General features: G+C 46.0%; 1 protein-coding gene across 2 annotated transcripts in view; it reads right to left on the reverse strand.

The window, feature by feature from the left end:
- Positions 1-1438: 1438 nt before the first annotated feature.
- LOC142589607 (ras-related protein Rab-40B-like) overlaps positions 1439-25350 on the reverse strand; it is a 46645-nt gene continuing 22733 nt past the window's right edge. Inside the window, exons 1-7 of one of the 2 annotated variants that reach the window (XM_075701108.1) lie at positions 23718-23734; positions 20926-21188; positions 19301-19535; positions 18163-18261; positions 7388-7490; positions 5881-6172; positions 1439-3134 (exon numbers count right to left, since the gene is read on the reverse strand). In XM_075701108.1, the coding sequence (XP_075557223.1) occupies positions 5886-6172; positions 7388-7490; positions 18163-18261; positions 19301-19535; positions 20926-21104 (903 nt within the window). In that variant the 5' untranslated portion in view covers positions 21105-21188; positions 23718-23734 and the 3' untranslated portion in view covers positions 1439-3134; positions 5881-5885. Of the gene's footprint in view, positions 3135-5880; positions 6173-7387; positions 7491-18162; positions 18262-19300; positions 19536-20925; positions 21189-23717; positions 23735-25350 lie in introns of those variants that run through there. The other variant, XM_075701107.1, reaches the window with a different exon arrangement.

Raw genomic sequence — 25350 nt, forward strand, 5'->3', positions numbered from 1 at the left:
TTTATCACCGCATCGCATTGTACAAGGCTTCGTCATATAGGACTCTATAGAGGTTCTGCAACCTAACTAGCGTGGCACATGCGATAAGCGTTAGCATCTGCGGAGGCAAGAATGTTGTGCTCGATCATGAGGCCCTCTGGATAGCTTTAACCTTCACGTATCATGAAACAAAGCTACAAAAGAAATTCAACAAATGTTAAAGAAAAACAGTGTGAAAGAGCAAGAAAAAAGAAAAGAAAGAGCAAGCTCCTGGAAGAACAGAATAGAGCTACCAAGGAGTTTACTTCAATAAAATATAAACCGAAAGCACGCAAGGCGTCTCAGTCACCCACAAAGAAATATCCAAAGGTGCAAATGGTTTAGCAATTTACCCTTTCTGCTTCTTGCACTCGGGAAAAGAGACAGAACAATACAGCTTTTTACCTATTTCTATCTTTGTCGCAAGCTTTTCTTTATGTAAGGATAGGGTGACATCATGAAGACGCGTTAAAAAGTCTCGTTTTACACCAGTTTTATCTTCCACTGCCACTTATAGCATGTGCTAAAACAGGTCACCGTCTGAAGCTATAGAGTACTTGCTACTTTCCAACACTTGTGCTGTTGCAGCTTTGACCAAAGACGTTGGAATCTTGCGGCAGACTGCTTATTTTTGCTTTTAGGGTGCCCGGTGTGATACACGCGATCTTTCACGTAGCCCCACAAGAAGAAGTCCAGCAGTGTCACGTCCGGCGACCTTGCAAGTCAGGGTACCGCGCCGGCCAATCCCCAGTGCAGGAAAAAGCTTGTTGAGCCACGCTCGAGACTGAATACTACTATGCACAGGAGCACCATCGTGTTTAAACCAAATGTTCTGAAGGTGCGCAAGTGGAACGTTGCAACAGAGATCGTTCACGGGGCCTTCGAGGATGTCACTGCCGTAGCGTTGCGTCATTAGTGTGTTGTCAAAAAAGATGGGTCCGATGATGTCGCCATCAATACCACAGCACACATTGGTACAAGTATCACCACGCTTCTTGATCTCAAGCACTCTCAACCACAAGCGTGGTGATGCTTGTATCAGTGAACCCTCAGTTTCTTTATCAACAAAGGAACTGGCGCATCTTGGGAGCAGCACTTAGAAGTTGTTCTGTATTGTGTTTTCATTGTGCGATGCAGATGACAGCACTGCTTTTCTAGTTGTTTTGATCCTTGGCAGCAGCTGTTTATTCCTATGTCAAGAAATAAAACGCTCAGTTGTTAGTGCGCCTATGTGGCTGTCCCAGTCGCCTTCCTTCATTTGTTGCTTTATTTGGTGCCTTTGTTGTAATCATGTATAACCAACTCGTCCATCAGCACGTGCTCAATAGCTCTAGTCAATATATTGCTCTAAGCTCAAGCAGGCACACTGCTATATCTTAGAGCCCTTCTGAGCAAAGAAATGATCTATGGAAACACTATGCACGAGGCAAATTCAATGTTTTATTCTTGTCTTGCATGTTTCACACAGCTCTGGTCACTGCAACAGTGCCAAGGTCAGCCAATCCTTATATGGACAAAACATGCGGAACCGGTCTCGCACCAATGACAAATCTCTTATATACAATTTGAGGTTATGACATAAAAGACGCGACGAGGGCACATTGTCTAGACATTTCTAACACACAGGACAAACACACATCATTACAACAACAATTCCGACACAACACAACTAAACACCTGACTACATTTCCACATGTGATCAGTCATATGGCAGACAACAGTGCACTTGCATCGTTGCACCAAAAAAAGCTGCACAACAGAAACCGAGCACAGCATGACTTCCAGCACATTTTGGGCACTTCAGACTGTATTGCTTCTTACAGCACTGTCCAACTTGGTTACATTTGCTCAAACACTCCAAGCAGTGTTAACACGCACACCTCACAGTCTGCAAAATTTTTATGAAAACAAAAATATGTTAAGTAAGCACCAGAGGTATATCCACAACCAGCTAGTGTTACAGTTACCTTAATCATTATGTATCAGCAAAATACTCAGTCAGACAATCTGGCCTCATCATTCAATCACTACTAGCATGTTAGTATGCCTCAGTATGAAATGTTATGCTCTAAAAATAAAGTAAAAATACCCACTCTGGGAAAAGCATGACTAGTCCCAGTAAGTGCACATTCTTGACCCAAAGCCTACTCCAGAATAACAGAAAGATGAAATGTTAAAGAAAAAGATTGATTTACTTAACATACAATGAACTTTACTTCAGTGAGTGTAATCAGTCAATACAAGGACAGACACTGTGGAGAATTTCCAACATTTCAACTCGCTTTAGAGATGTACAAGCTGTCTCCTCTCGAGATGCCAAACTCAACTATTTATAAAAACGTATGAATAAATACGACACCCTGACTTGCGATTCTCTCAGCAATGTCAGAAACAAACAGTGTTCTTCCAGTAATAGGAAATGTCACTGTTTCTGTCAAGAGGCAAAAAAGAGAATAGCAGGTCTGTGATATTAACATAATATATGTACAGCAACTCATATTTATTAAGCCTATAATTCTTTATTTACTTGTGCTCACTTAGCATCTCAAATAAGCTCATCTTTCTTGACTGTTATTGGAGAATAATAACAAAGAAAAACACTGTACCAAAGATGAAGAACAAAGAGTTGGTTGAAGCTTCAAGATAGAACATGACCAGTGTTACAACATACACACTTGCTGCTGTAAGTCACGTTGACGTCGCTATGAGGGTGGCCAAGAAGCAGTTAGAAATGATGGCTACACATCCAGCCTATGTTAAACCTACGTTCACTTGCAACACAAACGAAACACAGCACAGCACAGATGCCATTCTTGGCTACACTAACTATTTACACTACGTACAGGGCTTCTCAAAGCAGGCACGTTGAGACTTGACAACCAGAAGTGATGAAAACACAGTGTGCTCAATGGCTAGCCAATCCAAGAGTGCTGTCAAAAGGCATCCTGTCTGAGCACTCAAATTGGCCAGCACGCGGTGGCACACAATGTCTGTGTGTCTGCAAATGCACTTGTCACAGAAGTTCACACGTCAAAGGTCACCACCATGACCAGGGAGCTGTCCACAGTCCATGTTGTCATGATGCTTGTCACAGAACAGCCTTCAATTCACAATGCCTAGAAAGAAAATGAGCCATATTGCAGAATAACGGCACTGAATGCAGCACAACAAGGCATGAAGGCAGAAAGGGTATTGCTTTTAAACTTGTAGGTTGCACGAGTACTTGCAGATAGTGCCAAAGAACAAGCACAGCGGCCATGTTATGCAGTAAGGTCATCTCACTGTCTTCCCCGTTGTACAGGTCCTCTGGCATTATCTGAAAGATATATCAAGCCAACTAGTGCAGCAGTATGTTTGGTCTCTAGTTACTTTCACAGCTGCTGCTACTTAGTCCACATTTGATTAGGATTAAAGTAAAAAGTAATCAGACAAGGGGACAAGGAGCGAACACATACTTCGCCAGGGTATGTCCACTGAAATGGAAGTTAATGCAGATCCCCTCTAGTGACCATAAAGAAAAAATAAAAAATGTCGTAGTTTCACCCAAAAAGCAAAGCATTGATCGCAACAGCAAATTATTAGACAGCTACATGCAGTAAGTTTAGTAGATTTATCTGCTGTAAACATCCGCTTCCTAACTAAATTACCGAGCACATTGTCACATGCGCAGAGGCAAATACGAACACATCTCGCTCGATGGCCGTGGGCACTCGCTGTCGCAGTGCTGTTTTGGTCGAGTGGAGACCTTTGCTTTAGCGCCCTTGACACTGATAAAACTCTGAACCTTGCTTCGTGTAGTTGTCTCTCTGCTATCGCCATCGATGTTCCACCTTTCTGGAAAAACTGCTACATTTGTTTTTATTTTTCAGGAACAATATCTATGTGTTTGTACATTTGTTTTTAATTTGAGGGTGCCATCCGACGAAGGCTGCAGGCACTAAGCGCAGTCAGCCATGACGTCGAAAATTTATGTCGCCACGCGATGCAACACGCTAATCATGGATGCCATGAGCCGTGCCGTTGCATTGCTTGAAGTGTCATCTTCACCACGTGCGCTAGTGCTCATAGACATACTGTTATGGCAGGACTTTATTGCGATTTGTTTATAAATGATTAATGACAAGATACTATTCACCGGGAATGTTCTGAAAATTTGCAAAATGATCTTTTCTGCTGAAACTTTAAAACCTCAAATTAACAAAATTTGTGATTTAACTTAGTATTCCGCTGCAAGTACAACTTCGTTACATCGAGGTTCGACTGTATTTGCCCGATTCTAGCATTCCCACTGTTCCCTTGAATCAAACACATACCCATTTTCTTACTGTTCAAAGTAGAAAACCTTCTCAAGTTATTCCGCAATAATCGCAAACGAGATGGAAGCCCACACGTACTATCATGAGCAATATGAGCGGGAACACAGGAATGCCTTGAACCCTGCTTTGGACGATACGTGGCGGCCGCCGTCGGAAACAAAGTGGAAAGGAGGACGCTGTCCTAATAACTGTTGCCACTCCCACCATGCATCACATCATACGAGATGCGGAACTTCACATCGCCAGCGCATATTTATATAGCTGTTTGATATTGCGGTTACTGATAACCTTGTGCACTGAAGAGTAGCCAATAGCAGCACCGTTTTGAAGCGTAAACATTCGAGAGCTACTTCCCTGGGAAATCTGTCCGTCTGCCTGGAACACGTGACACGATGCACTCCATAAGATATACATCAGGTCATACGGGAGTGTATCTGAAAATGCCTCACGCTAAACGCAGGAACGGCCACCTAAGAGCTGCGCTCTAAAAAAACAAAACAAAGAAAAGCATGACTGAGAAAAAAAATTGCCTCGCTTTAATTCACTGCGCATGTAACTGTCTTATCGGCAGCCAGTGAAATGCCATAAGCTGCCGTTTTCAACAGACGCAGGCGGGGTGGGGGTGCAAACAGTTAGCGGAAGAGCACCCCGCCCTTTCCCCTGTTTTCGACAGCGCCATCTGCGTAATGCTCTCAGTCGGTTTCTAGGCTATTTGCCACGTGTTCGCGTGTTCCCACCCATATTACTCATGATAGTACATTAACCACTTCACTAATTCGTCCTGCAATGCATTAAATTTTTCCATATGTCAAAAAACACATGACTTTACTTGTTGGTTCTGGCTCAGCATTTAAAATAACTTCCCTTTTGAATGAGCATTTGAAATTGAACACTGATAGCGACGCATTGTCGTCTAACGCTACGTGACAACTACTTCTGTCACCATCTTGCGATGGTAATGATGATGATGCTAGCTAGCCTGGTTTTGATGGTAGACTGTTGTGAATGTGGTTTTGGTTTTGTATTCACTTACACTGCACCAGCAATCTTCAAGCCAATTTTCTTTGAAAAAAAAAGAAAGGCAGGCATTTGGATCGGCTAAAATACAGCAATCATGTTGCTTGAAGATCTTCCTAAGGCAGGCCAAAAATAAGCATTCTCAGTGGGAGATTGACATGTTTGGTGCATTAATTCTACCTTAATCTACATGATGGCAGACGTTGCTGCTAAAGTGCATGCTGACCACTTAAGTTCAATATATCTGGTGAAGGGCAATGTTACCATTGCAACATAACTAAAGTTCGGACCCATAAAAATGTATGGGTGCCAACCAGGACCTTCGCTCAGGATTGAACTATGTGAAAGAGCTAATTAACCGATGTTAAATTATTGGAAGTCTACTGTACTGTGAAATTACAGCAAATTGTGTTTTGAAAGACTACTTAGTCTAAACTTAGTCTATTAGTCTAAACTGATTTGGTCCTTCTCTTTAGAGCCACTTATGCGTAATCTTCACAGATGCAATCTGGTTTGAGGCTCAGCTCACCTCCGCTACGAGATGCAGCAGCTCTTGCGGCAGTGGAGTGCGGCCACGGCCGAGTGCCTCCGGTGGTGCTTGTTGCGGCCGTTTAGTTTGAGCTCTGCACCGCGGGCCCCCACGGGGTGCGAGGGTGCGAGTGGGAGGCCCGGCCTTGAGGAGGAGCCGTCCACCAGAGACGAGCTCATGAAGTATGACTTGAGGCACGACTTGAGGGGTGTGGGCAGCGGCAGCTGCTCGATGCGGTGCGAGCTCGTGCAGCTCACGATAGAGCGGTAGCACAGCTCCTGCAGAGACAGCACTGCAGAGAAACAAGAATTGCAAAGATGTGTCAACAGAAAGAGCAGGTTGCTAGCGGTCGCAGTCTCTCTCAATGCATGAAACCAGCACACACAGTAAACAACAAGAGAGGAAGAAAAAGACAAGAACTTGTTCAGCCTCTGATTTTGTGCTTTTTACTGTGCACTCCTACCATGGATAAGTTCCAACTCTACTGCCTTGCCATCCTTGTCCAGTCCCTGAATGCTTCACCTGGAATGAGGCACGAGCCTTCATCATCTGAAACTTAATAGCAGTGCCACTGTGAGATTTGGCACCACAACCATCGTTTGTTTACTTTTCTTCTGTCTTTATACCGGCCAAATACAAGTACTTTGCAGGCCTCATTTGGCAAGGATAAGACATACTGGAATGCCTGTTGTGGGTTATATCCTTTGCTGAGGTCGCCAATGAGCCTATGTGCATTTAGAATGCGTATCCATATGGCATCACAACATTCATGACGGAATCATTGGTAGCTGATCTCTGCACATTACAAAAAGGCAGATGTCTTGTGGCACAGCGTGGTGTCAGCTGTGCAGCTACCCTTTACCAACAAAAAGCGATTGTGGTTTGCACTGAATGATAGGCATACGTGGCAACTTAAGGCGTCAGCTTATACATAAGGGTCTACAGAGGCTGGGTCAGAGATTCATTGTGTTAAGTTTTAACCGTTCGTACATTATAAACAGGAGCGCATTGACAAAGCTTTACTGGATTTCAAAAATTATGCTTTGTGATCAATTAAATGTTGCATCTTATGTGACCTTTAGCAATACAAAACCGCGACGAACTGCATAAGAACTCATGCACAACATGACCATTCCTATCACAGCCTTAAAATGAAGTACAAGTTATGCGAAGTATACAGGACAAGAAATGGACTCCATCAAAAAGTCCATAATATCTGCCTAAGTTAGCCCTTTAATTCAGAAAGATTAATTCCTTTCCCCTGATAAAGAGCTATCCTACATTTATATATGCCTGCTTTTTCTTCTGTTTCTTTGAAAGGTGCTGTCGTCTGTATATTAATTTAATACAACCATTGGTCTTCTGACACAGAAGCACTCCCACTACATCCTGGTATAGATCTGGCTACACTCCTGGAAAGAGATGAGTCACAACAGAGACTCACTGCAATGTCTTCATGGTAAGCTTATTTAGCCCTACAACCGCAGTATCTCCAAAATGCACTCACCTCGGTTTGAGCGCCAGAGGTGTTTCATGCCATTTCGGCGCAGGGCCATGCGAGAAAGCTCCACGAAGGACTCCGTCACATTGAAGTCGCACAGTGGGCTCACCTGGTGCAATAAGAGAGAGCAGAGAGAGGGAGAGAGAATGCACCATTTCCAAGTCCTTGAACTCAATTTCCTGCAGGCCTTACCAGCGAAGAATGTTATACTGTGCGAGGCCACACAAGGAAAGAAAACAGGCAGGAAGCTGATTGGGTTGACTGTCCTATATTCACAATTTTCCTTAAAAATTTATTTGAAGGAACACTAAAGAAAAATGTTCACCCAGAAGTTTATATAATTGTTTTCTTGTAGCAACATGTGGCTTTGTTGCACAAGAAATTGCCACCAAAGGTTCTGTTGCTGTTCCTCGATGAACGAGCTGATGCAGTCCCCATGTGACCTCCCTCTCTGCCACTCTGTGACACAGCTAGTGCTGAAGTCACATGAAAAGTTCAAAATAGGTGGCTCCACTCTAATTTCCCATCTTCATCTTTTTCTCGCTTACAAAAGCTCTGTTCTGACTATGAATGGCTAGTTTGTTTCAACAGAAGACTAATCTTTCAATCTAGTTAGACTTAATATTTTCTTTTACAGTAAAACCTCATTAAACCATGCCCGCTTTCAAATCCCCGACTCAGCAGCCATTGAACATAATGTGTTTTGTATCCGCATAAACCGTACCAGCTTACTGCATACGCATCGGTTAAAACATAGCGTTTCAACTTTTCGTCGCGCAAACACGGCAGTGCGCCGTCGCCATCGGGCGGGCCGGCAGAACAACAAGCCTCAGAGATCGGAACAACGGCCTCCAAGTGCCCTGTGCGTTTGTGCGTGAAGCCACATCAACATAATTTCGACGCCGTGCCAGAGAGCATTTATGGCGTCGTGCAAGCGAGGACTCGCGTCGTTCCGAAGCTCGGATAAAAAAGACGACGGGTGCTCAGCATAGAAGAAAAATTACACATCGTCCGTGCTATCGAACGTGACACAAAGAAGTCAGCGCTGGCACACAACAGGGATCTGCTGTTGACTACAGCGTGTGGCATTTGGAATGCAAAGAAGTTGCTTGGCAGCGCTGCTGCGACCGCGAAGACATGTCGGCTATGAGGTTCGACTTTTCGCCATCGTTGCCGGTGTTGTTGCCGAAGTGTCGACTAGCGACAGTGATTAGGACGAGATGGAAAGCGACAGCACGGGCGATTCAGGCCCGACAGCGGCATAAGCTGCGCGTTACGTCAGCCTCATGAATGCAATCGTCGCGACAAGAACAGGGGCGCGATAACGTAACTCTATTCCAAATGAAAAGTATTCAAAACTCCGGCACCTGGCAATGAAAAAGGCGCCCCCGGGACTTCGGCAGCACTACTGCGCACATGCACGGAGAATACATAACACCAATGAGGAATCTGCCATGCGAGTGTTTGCCGAGAAGAGGGGGCTGGCTGAAAAGCTGGCATGCAGCTTCAGTAAGTTTGAGGCCGCTGTCGTCGTCGTGCTAGGCCGCCGCGGCATCAAACGAAAAAATAACACTTTTGTGGCACGAAGTGAATAAATACTGCATGTTCTTTTTCCCCTTTCATCGCACTCTCTCTGAGTTCCGTTTTCGACAGGTAAGTGGGCGATCTCATGCCATTTGGTTAAACAGTACCACCGTTTAGTACGTACTTTTTCCGAGCTCCTGCCGACTACAGTTTAACGAGGCTTCACTGTAGTACAGTCAACGACTGAATTTTCAGACGCCCAAATTTTCGGACATGCCTGATATTTCGGACGTCTTCGTGGCACCGCCACAAGCCCTATAGAATCAATGTATAAGGACATCTGAAGTTTCGGATGCTCGAACCCCCCCGCCGTCCAATTTTCCGGACTTTTTGACGCGACGGAAGGTCCTTTGGCTTCTCGCGCAGCGCCCTTGCGAAGGAAATCGACTTGCAGCCAAAGCAAATCGCCGCTTTGAACCACAACTAGCCGAATCTAGCAGTCACACGCCGAGTTGGTCTGGCCACACTGGCTATGTTCATCGCCGCAAATGGCCCCACTTCCGCCTCCAGCGGAGTTTCCGGAGCGGCACTATTTGTTTTGTTTGCGCCGGCAGGCGCAGGCCACGTTTTGGCTAGCTTGGTGTGTGGTCGTGCGGTTGTGTCAAGTGTGCTCTGCGACGCTAGGCCTAGGTGCTTCGACGCTCGTCAGCGAACTCCACTGTTCGCAATTGATTTTGCTTGCCTTCGATGGCCCCCACTCCGTCTTCGTCGTCCTCGCCGATGGCATCGAAGCGCGGAAAGCAGTACCGTGCCCGCGGAAATAACTTTTGAACAGTTTGTTGACGCTGACAACGAGCTCGACTTCTGTGCAGAACTGACTGACGAGGAAATAGTCCGTCAGGTTGTGGGGGATTCAGAAGACTTCGATGTTGAAAATGAGGAGGCAATGCCTGCACCACCCACAATCGCCGAGTTTACGCGAGCATTGTTGACTCTTTCATCAGTGTACAGTGCTGACACGACCCTTGCTCAGATCGAGGCGAATATGATCGCATGCAACCGGAATGCCGTCCAAACAACAATCAACAAGTTCTTCAAGCCACTGCACCAATAACACTGGCTGCCCGACGATGCACATATACATAATAAACCGGCAGTCGGCTGCATACAGTTTTTGAAAGCCTCTTTTTATAGCACCTTCATTGATGCTTTGGCAGGGTTTCAGAAGCCTGGTACTTCGCCCTTTACATCTAGATCCTAGAAAAAGAGAAAAAAAGTGCGTTTTTTTGCATGCATTAATTTTTTTCGGACTGCCTGAATTTTCGGACGTTTTTACTTTCCCTAGAGGGTCCGAAAAATTGGTTGTTGACTGTATCATTTTACCTGTCCTACATATTTCTCTGTGCATACATACTGATATATATATATATAAGGATCTGAACTAGAATGTGGCAAATCAGTTCTGTAGAAGTCCACAAGGGGGAGTTCGTGAAAGGAAAATTTGATATCTACCCTGCTGTTGCACAAAGGGTGCATTATACTTCCTTTTGTCATGCCAACCAGCCTACGGCTACAGATCTAGATGCAATTTTAACAATTTTGACAATACAGCAGACTTCCACTCATTTATTTTTTTCAGCTAATTCAATCTTGACCGAAGGTCCCAGCTGATTTTTTCAATCCTAAAATTGACCTTAGCCGGATGATTAGGACTTGACTGGTCAGCACGCACGCGCCTGACCCCATTGTTGACCGCATTTGTGAATCCAATAGTGGCAGCGTTCTTGGCAGTGATTAGCATGCAATGAATTCGCTGAACATATATCATCTTCCGCTGAAAATGCCCATTTGCGGCCTGCCCCAGGGATGATTGTGAAGTGAAAATGGTAGCTCACAACCAAATTCTTATAGTGGTTACCTGATTCTAATGGGGGCCTTTGTTTATCTAAGAAAATTCAACCTAAAGGTGATTGAGCTGTGTAATCCAATACGAAACCAAAACCAAAATTATGTTTCCGTTGTCCGTAACAGCCGACTGTGACAGCCAGCCTAGCCAGCATCATTGCCATAGCCATCACAATACGGTGACCATGGATGATGTCAGACCTGAGTTAGTGCATAGCATGATGATGACGACCCACTGCTTTCAGCCTGATTACAAAAGCACAATCAAAGGATAAGTTATTTCACATTTAAAGTTAGCAGCAACAAGTCATGTCACATGTTCTTGGAGTTCCGGAGAGTTGCATGCATCGCAAGAATGGTTAGCCTATAGGCATGGGCTACCATCCTGTTTGCAATTGTCAGTCATTTGATAATTGCAGAATGTCTGAGACTGATGATGATAGACATTAAGTAAATAAAGTTCTGTTATGTGACGGTAAAGTTCCTTGGTTCGTGTTTTTCTTATTACCAGAGTCAGGAGGCATGCTAAACTTTTCTTGCTAAAGAAAGTAGGGTGTGCCTTTATTCCTATTTCATTTATGGGCTCCCAGGTCCCTCTTGCATTAATTTTACACTTTCAACCCATAAAATGTGGGTGCCTGTTCGATTCAGGGGCACATTAACATTGGGGTGAATACCGCCAAATGAATCAGCATTGTGTTTTGGCATTTTTTCTGCCTCTTGTTTAAGTTGACCTGCTGGATAATTTGATTGTTGCTCTGGTCAGGGTTGAATTACCCATTTTATTAAAAAAGAATTGACAATATCATGACACCTAGCAGTCTAATGTCAGTGCATCGCAGGCTACGTTGTACAACAGGAAAAAGCAAAACAAGAATGGTGACCAAATTTGTTCAGACAATACAGTGAAACCTCGTTAAACTGTAGTTGGCCAGAGCTCGGGAAAGGTACGTACTAAACGGTAGTACTGTTTAACCGAATAGCATGAGATCGCCCACTTACCTGTCGAAAACGGAACTCAGAGAGAGTGCGACGAAAGGGGAAAAAGCATGCAGTATTTATTCACTTAGCACGACAAAAGCGTTATTTTCGTTTGATGCCGCGGCAGCCTAGCACGCCGACGACAGCGGCTTCAAACTTACTGAAGCTGCGTGCCAGCTTTTCAGCCCGCCCCCTCTTCTCGGCAAACACTCGCATGGCAGATTCCTCGTTGGCGTTACGTATTCACCGTGCACGTGCGCAGTAGTGCTGCAGAAGTCCCGGGGGCGCCTTTTTCATTACGGGTGCCGGAGTTTGGAATAATTTTCATTTGGAATAGAGTTACGTTATCGCGCCCCTATTGTCGTCGCGACGATTGCATTCATGAGGCTGACGCAACAGGCAGCTTATGCCACTGTCGGGCCTGAATCGCCCGAGCTATCGCTTTCCGTGTCGTCCTCGTCACTGTCACTAGTCGACACTTCGGCAACAACAGAGGCAACGATGGCGAAAAGTCAAACCTCGTAGCCGACATATCTTCGCAGTCGCAGCAGCGCTGCCGAGCAACTTCTTCGCATTCCAAATGCCGCACACTGTAGTCAACAGCAGATCCCTGTTGCGTGTCAGCGCCGACTTCTTCGTGTCACGTTCGATAGCACGGACGATGTCTAATTTTTCTTCTATGCTGAGCACCCGGCATCTTTTTTATCCAAGCTTCGGAACGACGCGAGTCCTCTCTTGCACGACGCCATAACGCTCTCTGGCACCGCGTCGAAATGATGTTGATGTTGATGTGACTTCACGCGCAAACGCACAGGGCGCTTGGAGGCCGTTGTTCCGATCTTTGAGGCGTGTTGTTCTGCCGGGCCGCCCGATGGAGACGGCGCAGCGCCGTGTTTGCGCGACGAAAAGTTCAAACGCTACGTTTTAACCGATGCGTACGCAGTAAGCTGGTACGGTTTATGCGGATACGAAACACATTATGTTCAATGGCCACTGAGTCATGGATTTGACTTTACTACTTTTAAAACGAAACTACTGTTTAAGTGTGTACGGTTTAACGAGGTTTTACTGTACCTAGAAGCATCAAAACTGCTAAGAAGGACATGTGCCTGCATTATTACTGGTTGTGAGTACCATGTGCTATTTCCATGTACAGTTGAACCCACTTATAACAATACTTAAGTGCCACGAAAATTCTATTATTACCGATAATTGTTATAACTGGGTTGCATGAAAAAATCAAAATAGGGGGATGGCAGAGCTGGTGTGAGAAAAATATAATGGCAAGGAGGCCAATGCCCCTCCCTACTACCTTTCTCCATCTGGCTGCTGATTGTGTTCACTCGTTTTGCTTCCCGGGCGCTCCGAACGCGTGTAACAAGCTGCGGCTGTCGGCGTTAAAGAATGGCACTGCTATAACAACTGCAAAGAGGGGTCATGGATGGCAAGCGGTATGTGAGCTCTGCCAAGGCATCACTTTGGGGGACCCAAAAGGGGCCGTTTAAACATTTAAGAAGGTTGCCGCGGCAGCCTGTCAGGTTGACAAATTCAGAAGAAACGTTGAGGCGAGATTGCCAAAACCATCTAGCCATGTAATTCTCACTGGCTTGCATGAGAAAACCTGATGTCCGTCAGCCTTGCATGCTTTACGCAAAGCTTGCAGACACCCTTCCTCAAGGCATCCAGGTGCGCAACATAGTGCAGCGGAAGGTTCCTCGTAAAAACGAAGCACCGGAGGGACTGAATCATCTGCCGGGCCTCCTGTGAGGACAACGTTGAGGCAGCTTGCTCCACCGTGTCATCGCTGCCACCATCGTCATCGCTATCTGATGCAAGCACATTCGCGACAATCGCCTCATCAGTAGTTTCCAAATCTATAGCCATGCGCTTTCCTTTCACCAGCAACATTGTGCGTTGCCAATGATCAGCAGGCGAATTAGCTATCTTCCGTTTCAGCAGTGAGTCAAACGAGGCTGACAAACCGTGTGGCCAGTGTAGTGTTTGCACGGGGTGAAAACCACAGCCGAAGGAAGAGGCGTAAGCAGAACCAAACGTGGTTTATTCCATGATGGCTTGTAGTGGAATGCGGCCCGGTGGCCGCATGACTGGGCTAATATAGCAAGCTGTCGCGATAGTCGCGCCGCCGCTATCGCTCAAGCGGCGATGATAACACAACAGCCAGGAACGATTTCGATGCAACCAACAAAGATGAACACAAGCGATTAAGCTGTTTACAGAAATGCCCTGAGTGAAGAGCCAAGGAGTAATCTGGGAGCAGTGCAGTTGACGCGGTCCTTTCATGTTTGGAAGGGTGGCGCGGCATAGGGCTTATTTATTGATTTATTTTACTCTCAGGGTTTGCACATTACAGAGGAGAGGGGCATCATCACCATCAGTCCATTTTATGTCCACTGCAGGACGAAGGCCTCTCTCTCCAATCTGCAATTACCCATCCTGTGCCAACCAATTCCAACAAATGCCTGCGAATTTCTTAATTTCATCACCCCACCTAGTCTACTGCGGTCCTCGACTGCACTTCTCTTCTCTTGGCACCCATTCTGTAACCCTAATGGTCCACCGGTTATCTAACCTATGCATTACATGACCTGCCAGCTCCCTTTCTTTCTCTTAATGTCAATTAGAATATCGCTTATCCCTGCTTGCTCTCTGATCCACCATTGCTCTCTTCCTCTCTGTTAACATTATGCCTAACATTTTTTATTCCATCACTCTTTGCGCGGTCCTTAACTTGTTTTTGAGCTTCTTTGTCAGTCTAGTCTCCAAGTTTCTGCCCCATATTCCAGCACCGGTAGAATGCACTGATTGTACACATTTCTTTTTAATGATAATGGTAAGTTTCCAGTCAGGATCTGACAATGCCTGCCAAATGCGCTCCAACCAATTTTTATTCTTCGGTAAATTTTCTTTTCATAATCAAGGTCAGAAAGACTGAGAAAGCAGTAGAAAACGGATGCAGCCCAAAAACAGCAGGAAACTAGGCACCAGACAAACCAAGATGTATGCACTGAAAGATAGACAGGGTAATATCATCAGCAATCTCGAAGATATAGTAAAAGCAGCGGGAGAATTCTACACTGACCTCTACAGTACCCAAAGCTGCCACGACACCTCCATTCAAAGTGGTAAAGAATAGGCTACAGAAGCTCCTTCTAAAACTAGCGATGAAGTTAGAATGGCCTTGCAAGACATGAACGAGGAAAAGCAGCAGGAGAAGATAGACTACCATTCGATTTACTCAAAGATGATGAGGACATAATGCTTGAAAAACTAGTGGCACTTTATACGAACTGCCTATCGACTTCAAGGGTCCCAGAGAACTGGAAGAATGCCAACATTACACTAATCTACAGAATTGAAAAATTATAGGCCCATTATCTTAGTTCCAATATTATATAAAATATTCACCAGAATAATTTCCGATAGCATAGGAGCAACACTGGACTTTAGTCAACTAAGTGAACAGGCAGGTTTCAGGACGGGATACTCTACAAAAGATCACATCCATGTCATCAATCAGGTTATTGAGAAACCCACAGAGTACGGTCAGCCTCTCTATATGGCTTTCATAGATTACGAAAAGGCATTTGATTCAGCAGAAATACCAGCAGTGATAGAAGCATTATGTAACCAAGAAGTACAGGACGCTTACGTAAATATCTTGGGAAGGGTCTACAGAGATTCCACAGCTACCTTAATTCTCCACAAGTAGGAAGATACCTATGAGGGTTGTTCAATTCAATACGGGACATTTTTTTTTCTTTCCAGGTTTAAATGGACGCCTAGGCTGGAGGTTTTGTAACCAGTAGAAACTTGCACGTATGTCCTGTTACTGGTAGACGGCACTCATTTCCCGCGCTTCTGAATAGACTTATTCAAGATGGTGGACAGCAGTGTGAGCGTCTATGTGGAACAGCATGTTGTGAAGTTTTTAGTGAAGGAGTGCATAAAACCTGCTGAGATTTACAGAAGACTTCAGGCTCAGTACGGTGATGAGACACTCAGCCGCAGTAAGACATTTGAATGATGTAAGCGCTTCAAAGATGGCCGTATTTCTATTACTGACGATCCCGGTCGTGGTGGATCATAGCCAACGGCAGTCATTCCTGAGAACATTCAGTGCATGGAGCAGCTGATCGTGGACAATCATCGCATAACTTATTGTGAAATTGCAAGGGTGTGTAATCTGTCGTTAGGAACAATGAACACAATAATTCATGATCATTTGTTGTTCCAAAAAGTGAGTGCACGCTGGGTCCCAAAGCAGCTGTCTGCTTCTGACAGACACACAAGAGTTGAAATCTGTAGAGAAATGAAGGAACGCTATGAAAGGGAAAGCCAGGGTTTTCTGAATCTCATCATGACATGTGACGAAACATGGGTTCACCATTTCACCCCAGAATCCAAAAGAGCATCGATGCAGTGGAAGCATATGGAATCACTACCTCCCAAGAAATTTGGAACAGTTGCGTCTGCTGGCAAAGTGATGGCAAGTGTATTCTGGGATAAACAGGGAATTATTCAGGTTGATTTTTTACCCCATGGTGTCACTATCAACAGTGAGCATTACTGCCATGTCCTGCGTGATGTGCACAAGAGTTTACGGAAGAAACTTTGATCACAAAGGATGTGGTCCTTTTGTAAGACAATGCACCACCGCACACCACTCAACGCACATTCCAAACAATCCGTGAACTTCGCTGGGAGATATTACCCCCCACCCCCCCCTACAGTCCTGACTTAGCACCAAGTGATTTCCACCTGTTTGGGCCCATGAAGGAATTCCTCGGAGGAAAACATTTCAACCCTGATGATGAAGTGAAGAATAGCGTCCTACAATGGTTCCTTGGTAATAAGAAATTTTTCTATGCCAAAGCATTCCAGGCGTTAGTTAAATGCTGAAATAAGTGTATAACTGTAGCTGGAGGTTATGTGGAAAAATAAATCCCTTTCCCACACTTTGAAATTTGTTCTTCTATTTGTTTTTAAAAAAAGTCCTGGATTGACATAAACAACCCTCATATAAAGAAAGGGGTCAGACAAGGAGACACAGTCTCTCCAATGCTATTCACTGCATGCTTGGAAGAAGTATTCCAGCCATTAAACTGGGAAGGCTTAGGAGCAAGGATCGACGGCAAATATCTCAGTAACCTTCAGTTTGCCAACGACATTGTCCTGTTCAGCAACACTGGGGATAAGATACAACGAATGATTGAGGACCTTAACAGAGATTGTACAAGAGTGGGGCTGAAGACTAATATGAAGAAGACAAAGATAATGATCAATAGCTGGGCAAGGGAACAAAAGTTCAGGATTGCCAGTCAGCCTCTGAAGTCTGTGAAGGAGTTTGTTTACGTGGGTCGATTACTCACAGGGGAGGGGCATACTACAGACCAAAATTAAAAAAATAAAAATAAAAATAAAGTTGATACAATAACAATAAGGAGCAGGAACAATCGACAAATTCATAAAAAAATTTACAGTTGCAACTAAGAAAAGAAAAAGCAGAGTAATTTCAAGATCTAAAAATAAAAAGACAGGCTAAACAGAAGAATAAATTGAGTACAATTAATTAGGCAATGTTAAGCATGTTATTCAAGAAAACACTTATAGTGTGATGCATTCGTAATAGCAGTAGCTGCTTCTGGCAGCTGATTCCATTTGGAGGTGGTCTGAAGTGAAAAATGCATGTGAATAGGAACACGAATGGGCTGCACCCATTCGTGTTCCGAGGGGTGGAAAAGCGATGCGAGAGGCGTGCGGAGATGGCTGGAAAATGAGCGCACAGCGGTTGTTGGGGCAACGGGCCATCGTTCAGCGCCTCGAATTTCTTGTTTTCATTTTTTCTCTTGAAGGATTTCGCATTTCACTACGTTTGGCACAGACACCCAGCAGCCAGACTTAATTGTTATAATGGATAATGGGGTATTGGGGCATTGTAGTAAGCAGGTTATTTCACCATGAAAAACATACAAGAGTTGACGGTGCAGCAGCTTCTCATTGTTATAATCTATATATTGTTAAAACCGGTATCCTTATAAGTGGGTTCGACTGCAGTTAATGTTGCTGAGTCCTGTTCGACAGGAACACACATAAGCAGCAGATTTCAAATGTATAGCGTTGGACTAGTTGTTTCTGTATCATGATGATGTGTGCAACACAAAGAAGTACACGGAGAGTCAACCACTGATTAACACTCGTCTCTGTTGCCCAGTGGCTGTCACGGTGTTATGCACTGGTCATTACAATACAAAAACTTGTGTAGAGGACTCGAAGCCACTAGTAGTAAAGCAATTGTGTGTTGTTACTGGCCATTTTCAAGCCTGCAGAGAGCTAGCTGTTGAAGCACATACCTCAAAGAAAGCCATGCCATGTTTGTGCGCATACTCCGCAGCCTCCTGGCGGCCCACCTCACGGTTGAAGGCAAGGTGCAGCCGGTTGCCCAGCAAGACCTGGCGATGGTTGAAAGATGTGGCATGTGGTAAATGAATGGGCACGCAAGACACAGCTAGCAGCTGCCTGCAGCATCTTGTGCAGCAGGAATACTATTACTTTTCAGAGCACATACCTCAGGCTTTGGCACAGTTTGTATGACACATTCGTGTAATCAGTTAAGGGGGGACGTGTCTGAAAACGTTCTTTTTATTTGTGCGAACAAATTAATGAAATTTGGTATGCAGGTGTGATTGGTTATGCTGACATCATAACTGAAATCAGTTTTGTGCTATCAGTTATAGTTCTTGAGTTACAACACTTGACAGCCTCTAACGCTCATATCCAAATGAATTATTTACACATAAGTTCACCAAGATTTTCCCATTGGCATGTTCACAAAGGCCCATACTGTGCAATAAAGCTATTGGTTTATTTTTTAACTTTCCTATGCATATTGTCTTGCTAACGACTTTTGCAAAAAGCCTATCATAAATTTTTTTAAGGGGTGCAGATAAATATGGACAGCTTTATTGCACTCAGTGTTTCGGGATCTAAGTACAATAGACAGAATGATTTTGTCTTCATTCATTGTGAAATGGCACTGGGATGACTGAAAGCAACTGCATAAAAAATGAAAGCTGAGAAAACGGAGCTCAAAGTTTCATCTGGGGCAGTGCTGTCCAAGCAAGAAAACAGACCTGGGTCATGAGTGCGGGCAAGCGTCATGACCGGAGTAGTCTGACGAGTCACAGCCGACAATGATGGGCTCTCATCTCTGGGAAGCACGGTAGGAAGCTCAATGTAGCGACCACTGCGGAACTTCGTGACGATTGCAAAGCTTCATCAAAATGTTACGCGTGGAAAGAAACATAAAAAAGGGGACTATTTAAACTGTATTTACAAGAGCACCACAGCCAGAGACCAAGATGGTAACCAGCTTGTGTTCAAGCACAGATGCCCATTTTCATCTTCCTTCGCGCCATGTCTCGTAAGTGCCTGTTATATTGCAATAATATGAATCTCTGTGAAGCTTTCGTTGCTGGACACAGCCCTCACCTTAGAGACGCCGGGTGCATGCCGCTCCACCTCCTGGAGCCAGCGCCCCAGGCCGTCAAAGGACCACCGGTTCGTGATGTCGTACACCAGGAGGATCCCCTGGGCGCCCCGCGAGTATGAGCGGATAATTGTCGAGAACCGGCCCTGACCAGACGTGTCCCACAAGTGCAGCCGCACCCGTTTGCCATCCAGCAGAACCGTTGTTGTCCGGTATGATGCAAAGCCACCAGGGGCGCTGCAAGCAACACACCAGACCGCAACATTAGCCAACCTAGATTAACTTAGAGTTGCAGTAAACACATTTCGCGTCAGCATGGTGGTGCATTTTCACAAAGGTAGCTGAAAAATTCAATCGTGAAACTAATGAAATGGCCTGTCCAAGTTTTTCTAGTGAAGTTTTCTGTTAACACAGAACATGTAATGTGCCTCGTTACATACAGAACAGAGGTACTACACATTTAGCTACAGTAGTTTAAAGACTTTCGTAAGAGCTGCTGTGAATGGTTTGCATATGAGCTAGTTGGTGGTTCATAGTGCGACAAAAACTGCAGGCAACTAACAAGGATGGTTCAGGACAACATTCACTCGGGCTAGATGGTGCATACTTGAATTAGGAAGGAATAGCACCTACTAAAACAATCACGAGAGGAGGACAAGCGCCAACTTGATCTATCTTTATTCACCAAAAAATCTGCAAATACAAGGAAAATCACAGACATGCACACAAGCATGCAGTTGGCGTCATAAAATAGAGAACCAGCTTATCGTCGTGCGCTTTCCCTTCCGCTAGCCACCACAGTTCCGCTTTCGCACTACTGTCGGCTCTGTTTTGGCTCTGTTTCTGGCCGCGCGTTTGCGTTTTGTGCAGAAAAGCCGTAGCGCCGTCTGCGGGAGTCGTTTTACTCACCGACGGTGCAACGTCACTATGAGACCATGACGTCAATACTCCTCGATTGGAGGGCGGGTGATTTGAACTGCGCTAGAGGTACGCGGACGCTTCAGAACGCATTTTCTCTTAAAATAAGTCTCTTCTTCGCACGAAACAAGCGTTTCGAGGCTTCCGGGATAGTATTTCAACAGGCCACGTTGACTTACTATTAACCTTTAGTGTCCCTTTAATCCTTGCCTGTCATATTTCCGAGCGCTATTCTTAATTTGGCAGTATTACAAACTAGCATAATAAAGCATCATTTGAGTCCCTGCCACGGCACTGGATGAGTGGCTTTAGTAGCTCTGTTGTGCAATGCCCAGTCAACTGCATATGTTGACTGACAGCTGTATGTTTGAAAAAGTTGAATATCTCTGCAGCCTCAGAACACAGCCTGGTATTCTGATTTCTATCCTGTAATTGTATGCACGAACAACACAGTGTTGCACTGGTTTACTGGGCATGGTTATGAACTGATACACAATTCAATGTTTTTTCAGATCCGGCAGACCATCAGCTTTTGCCATTAACTGAACAGACACACTACCGCATTTGCACCACCATTCATGATTATCATTTCGCTCCGCTTCCCTCTTCCCCAATGCAGAGTAGCAGGCTAGAGCAGGTCGACCCTCTCTCTGTCGCCAACTGGCCCAGAGTGGCCAGCCAATCGGGTCACGTGAGGAGGAAGGCTCACCTGAAGGGCGACTCGAGGGCGCCATCCTCGAGTCCGCCGAGGATCTCGCCCTTGCCGACGTCGCTGTCGCCGACCAGCAGGAACTTGAGCAGGTAGTCGTACGCCTTGGCCGCCGAGCCCTGGCCGACGACGCCGGGCCCGTTGGCGGCCGCCGGCAAGCCGTTCAGCGCAGCCTCCATGGCTCACCACGGTGTTGCTCGCGCTGCCCCCAAGCGGCCACGCCACCGAAGAGGCGGCACACCACCACGCGGGCTACGGTCGCGCTGCGTGCGAGAACGGCGCAAAGGCGATGCTGAGCACGAGCACACTGAATACCTTGCAGAAGAGCCGACAGTGTGAGGACGAATTGGGTTCCGAATCACTGCGGCTGAACAGAGCGGCAGACGACCGAGACAGCGCGCACAGGTCAAGCCTGTGCTTTTTCGCACGCCATTCTTCTGTCGCAGTTTAACGGCAACGAAGAGTATTTTGAAGCAACGTGGGGAAGGGCAAGGGCAGGGGTAGTGGGAAGAGTCAACATAGCAACACGTGGACATTTGAACTCCGCTGTCATTAAGAAGCGCAGGTGCGAGAAAATTGTCGGGGGGTGAACGGGGGGTGAAGCGAGGGGGCGCCGGAGATGTCGAGACTAAACTCTACAGCGATCTGGACGCGGACAATAGGCTCGAGCACTAAACGGAAGCAAAGAAAGACGGATGAAGGTGCGTGTAACGCCGTCGTAGAACTAGCGCCACGGCCACGCCAGAGCGTGCCGCTCGGAAAGCAATTGCATAACGTTGTTGCATGTGTCATTACGCATGACACCCGACAACTCTTCGGATAATAGGTGGGAGTGTTATTAAGCCACCCGTATAGGGCCGCAGGCGCAGTAGCCACAAGGGGCCAGTAGCCGCTCATTGCGGCAACAATGGAACCGGTCTCTTCGCATTCAAGCGGCCCCATGTGGCGATGTGGAAGAGAGGGTGCGACGCTGTGACTTTTACCTGGAGGCGAAAAAGGAAAAAGAAAAGGATAAAAAATAAGGTCACTGTGTTCGGGTGACCGCTGCCACCAAAGGGATATGGCGCATGGACAAAATTATGGCGGGAAAGAACTTAGTAAACTTCCGTTTCTTCTTTAACCAAGGTGCCTCGAAAGTACCGGACGGCACAGGCGGTCGTACCGCATATTTGTTTGTTTATTTATTCATTTTCAAAATACTGCAGGCCAGGAATTGGCCAAAGTAGGAGGCATTACATTACATAAGAAGATTACAAGTACGTTGAATAGAGAAATCTAATAGCAACATGTCAAATCATGTGACACAGGTTAATAAGATTATCATATAAGAAGCCAACAAACACTGACACCAAGGACAAAGTTGTCCTTGGTATCAGTGTTTGATGGCTTCTTATGATATGATTAATACAAATCGGGCCCCTCGTTTAACCCCCTTTCTTCCAGGTTAATAAGAGTGGAAGTCCAGTGCAGCTACAAAGTCATCAACTTCAAGACCATCGTATGGTAAAGAATTCTACTTTTCGATAGATCGCAGAAAAAAATAGTGTTTTTTATGACTGTTCATTTTTTAGACAATTGGAGTTGAGCGACTGTGACGAGTTCATCGGTTCCTATAAGGAGCATGAGGTATTCAATTGTTTTTACTTTTAATTTTCCCTAATAAAATATTACGAAAGCTGTGGATAAATCGGCCGTATCGTGTGCAATATCGATCCATTCACTTATTGGTTGATCTGTTTTGACGCCCCAAAGCCGCACACGGACTGTGAAAGACGCCACAGTTAAAGGTGCCGAATGAATCTTGACCACCTCTAAATCGAGAGCATCTCCATAAACGAGCGTTCTAGAATGACCCGCTCTAACATTAGAGCCTGCGCAGGCGTATACTCGCTGCACATAGGCAGAGTTCAATTCCCGGCAGCTTTTCGATGGGGACGGAATGCAAAGCGCCAGTGCAACGAACTTTGGCTGGAGTGGTCAACATTAATCCAGAACCCTCAGACTACGGCGTCCCTTCATAGCGCATATGTTGGCACTGCAGCGTTAATTAAACACTTTGAATATCATTAAAGTGTCCTTGCCGTTACACCTGACCCATGCTACGAGCGAAGTCCTCGGACTGGCCACACTGAATCTGTGACGCCCTCCCATCCCCCTCCCCACGTGTAGGGTAGCAAACTGGACGAAGTCTGGTTGTAACGTCCCTGCCTTTCTCTCCTTCCTTCTCTCTCTCCCCACAAAGAGCGTACAAACATACCAGGTGTGCCAGCAGGGAGCGCTACACGTACGGCACTCGAAAAAAAACAAAATTGCAGGTGCCACGGACAACGCCTATCGACGTAAGCAAATAGCCGGACGCTTCAAGAAAGCTGTTCGCTTCGTTAAAGGAATGATGCGATTGGTATCGTATGTTTTCTACGGTGAGGATACTTAGGTTACGTTCGTTGTTTCATTGCGAAATTCCGTAGAGAATAGAGTAGTTAAGCAGCACACCCGTGGGCCGCTTTACTTACAACCAGATTCGTTCACCAACCACGAGAACGGGCGAAAGATACAAATAAAGCTATTAGGTTTAAAACCCAGCGCACAGTACACGTATACGGCGTCCTCCTAAATCCAATCAATGAAGCGCAGGTACGTCCAAGAGACGTCGGACCACGTCAATCGCGCGCTGAGAACAAGACGAAACCGGAAACCGACGGTAGGGGGCCAGACGCTCGTAAAACGTGCGGTCGCTGGCCGTCTACAACAAGGCCCGAGTGGTTGCAGCTCAACTGATACAGGGCACGGACCACAAGCGGGTAAGAGTAGCGCGAAAAGAACACTGCTGGTCCAGTCGGCGGGCCCGAGCAGCATCTTGAACCGCGCCACGCCACGACGGAATACGAGGCGCATACGAGCGCACTTCAAAGCGCAGCAGCTGCTGCATGCGACGTTCCTTTATGACGTCAATTGCGCGCCGTTTGAGGCGTCGTTGACTGTGCCGCTTGAATAACCGGGAGCGCCGTAGTTTCGTTTCCGGTTAGTTAACTCTTCCCTTAGTTACTCTTCAACACGCGACAGCTGAAGCATACTAGCGTATACGCGAGGATGATAACAGGCGGGATGCATTTAAAGCACCTGCATACAAGGCCCACCCCACAACACCGGCTGCAAACTGTGCAAGTTGATTTGTGGTTTGACGGCCCGAGCGGTATACTTCACGGGCTTAGAAAAAAAATAAGTTGTGGGGTTTTACGTGCGAGAACCACGACATGAGTAAGCTGAACGCCGTAGCGTGGAACTCCTGAATTATTTTGATCACCTGGTCTCCTTTAAAGTGCACCCAATGCACGGTGTACGAGCGTTGTTGCATTTAGCCCCCATCGACATGCGGCCGCAGCGGCGGGGATTTGAACCCGCGCCCTCGGGCTACAGCAGCGCAACGCCAAATCCACTATACTCCACCACGGCGGGCACGTCGCGGGCTCTAGCCTTGGTTAGTTGCCTAATTACGTGTGAAACTCCGACGGAAAGGCCGCCAATAAATGGTAGGGTTGGTACATCTCGAAGATCGCCGGTGCGCCATGTATCTCCTTCTCTCTCTCTCATACACACACACACACGCCCACACACAAAGAAAAAGCAAATACGGTGTAGGCTATTGAACTTGTGTTTCCTGGAACGCGCACTGCATTTTATTCTTGAACTTCTTTGAGTGGTTAGGCTTTGCTTCTGCCATAGGAAATAAAATTTATTATTATTATTATTATTATTATTATTATTATTATTATTATTATTATTATTATTATTCACAAGTCAATGAGGCATGGCGACCTGTTCGAGCAGTTCCCAGATAATTCACCCTACAGGCTACTGCGTTCTTCAGATTACTCTGCGAAAGCCAAAGTGAGCGTGCTCCATACCGTGTGCAGCCGATCGCCTGAACACGCGCTTTGTGGACTGTCGTAAGCTGACGCTGAAGGCAGGTAATGCACCTTCGCTAGCGTGTTTCGAAACAGGTGCGAGCGCGCGTTCGCTACGGTTCGACGCGGATATTACACGGCGTCACCCAGGGAGCTCTCGCTGCAACGGTCTCACGTCACCCCGCTGACAGTTTCAAAAGCCAAAGCACTAAGCAAGCTTTTTTTCTATTCGTCATAAATTATTGTGCACCGGCGCAGTGGCGAAAGTTGTGCGCACGCCATCTAAAAGGAAACAAAATAAATATGTCGGTCTCAAACGCCGGATTAAAAAGCGAACAGGATAAAACAGCGGCGAGCAGGCTACTCATTCAGCAACTGCGCTGTCGCAGCGCACGGTCCACTGAATCGAACTGAATTTTGCGGTTTCACGTGCCAAAACCACGATTTGATGACGACTCACGCCGCAGTGGGGGTCTCAGGATTAATTTTGACCACCAGGGGATCTTTAACGTGCCCCCAA

This window comes from Dermacentor variabilis, chromosome 8 (assembly GCF_050947875.1).
Source record: "Dermacentor variabilis isolate Ectoservices chromosome 8, ASM5094787v1, whole genome shotgun sequence".
NCBI lineage: Eukaryota > Metazoa > Arthropoda > Arachnida > Ixodida > Ixodidae > Dermacentor > Dermacentor variabilis.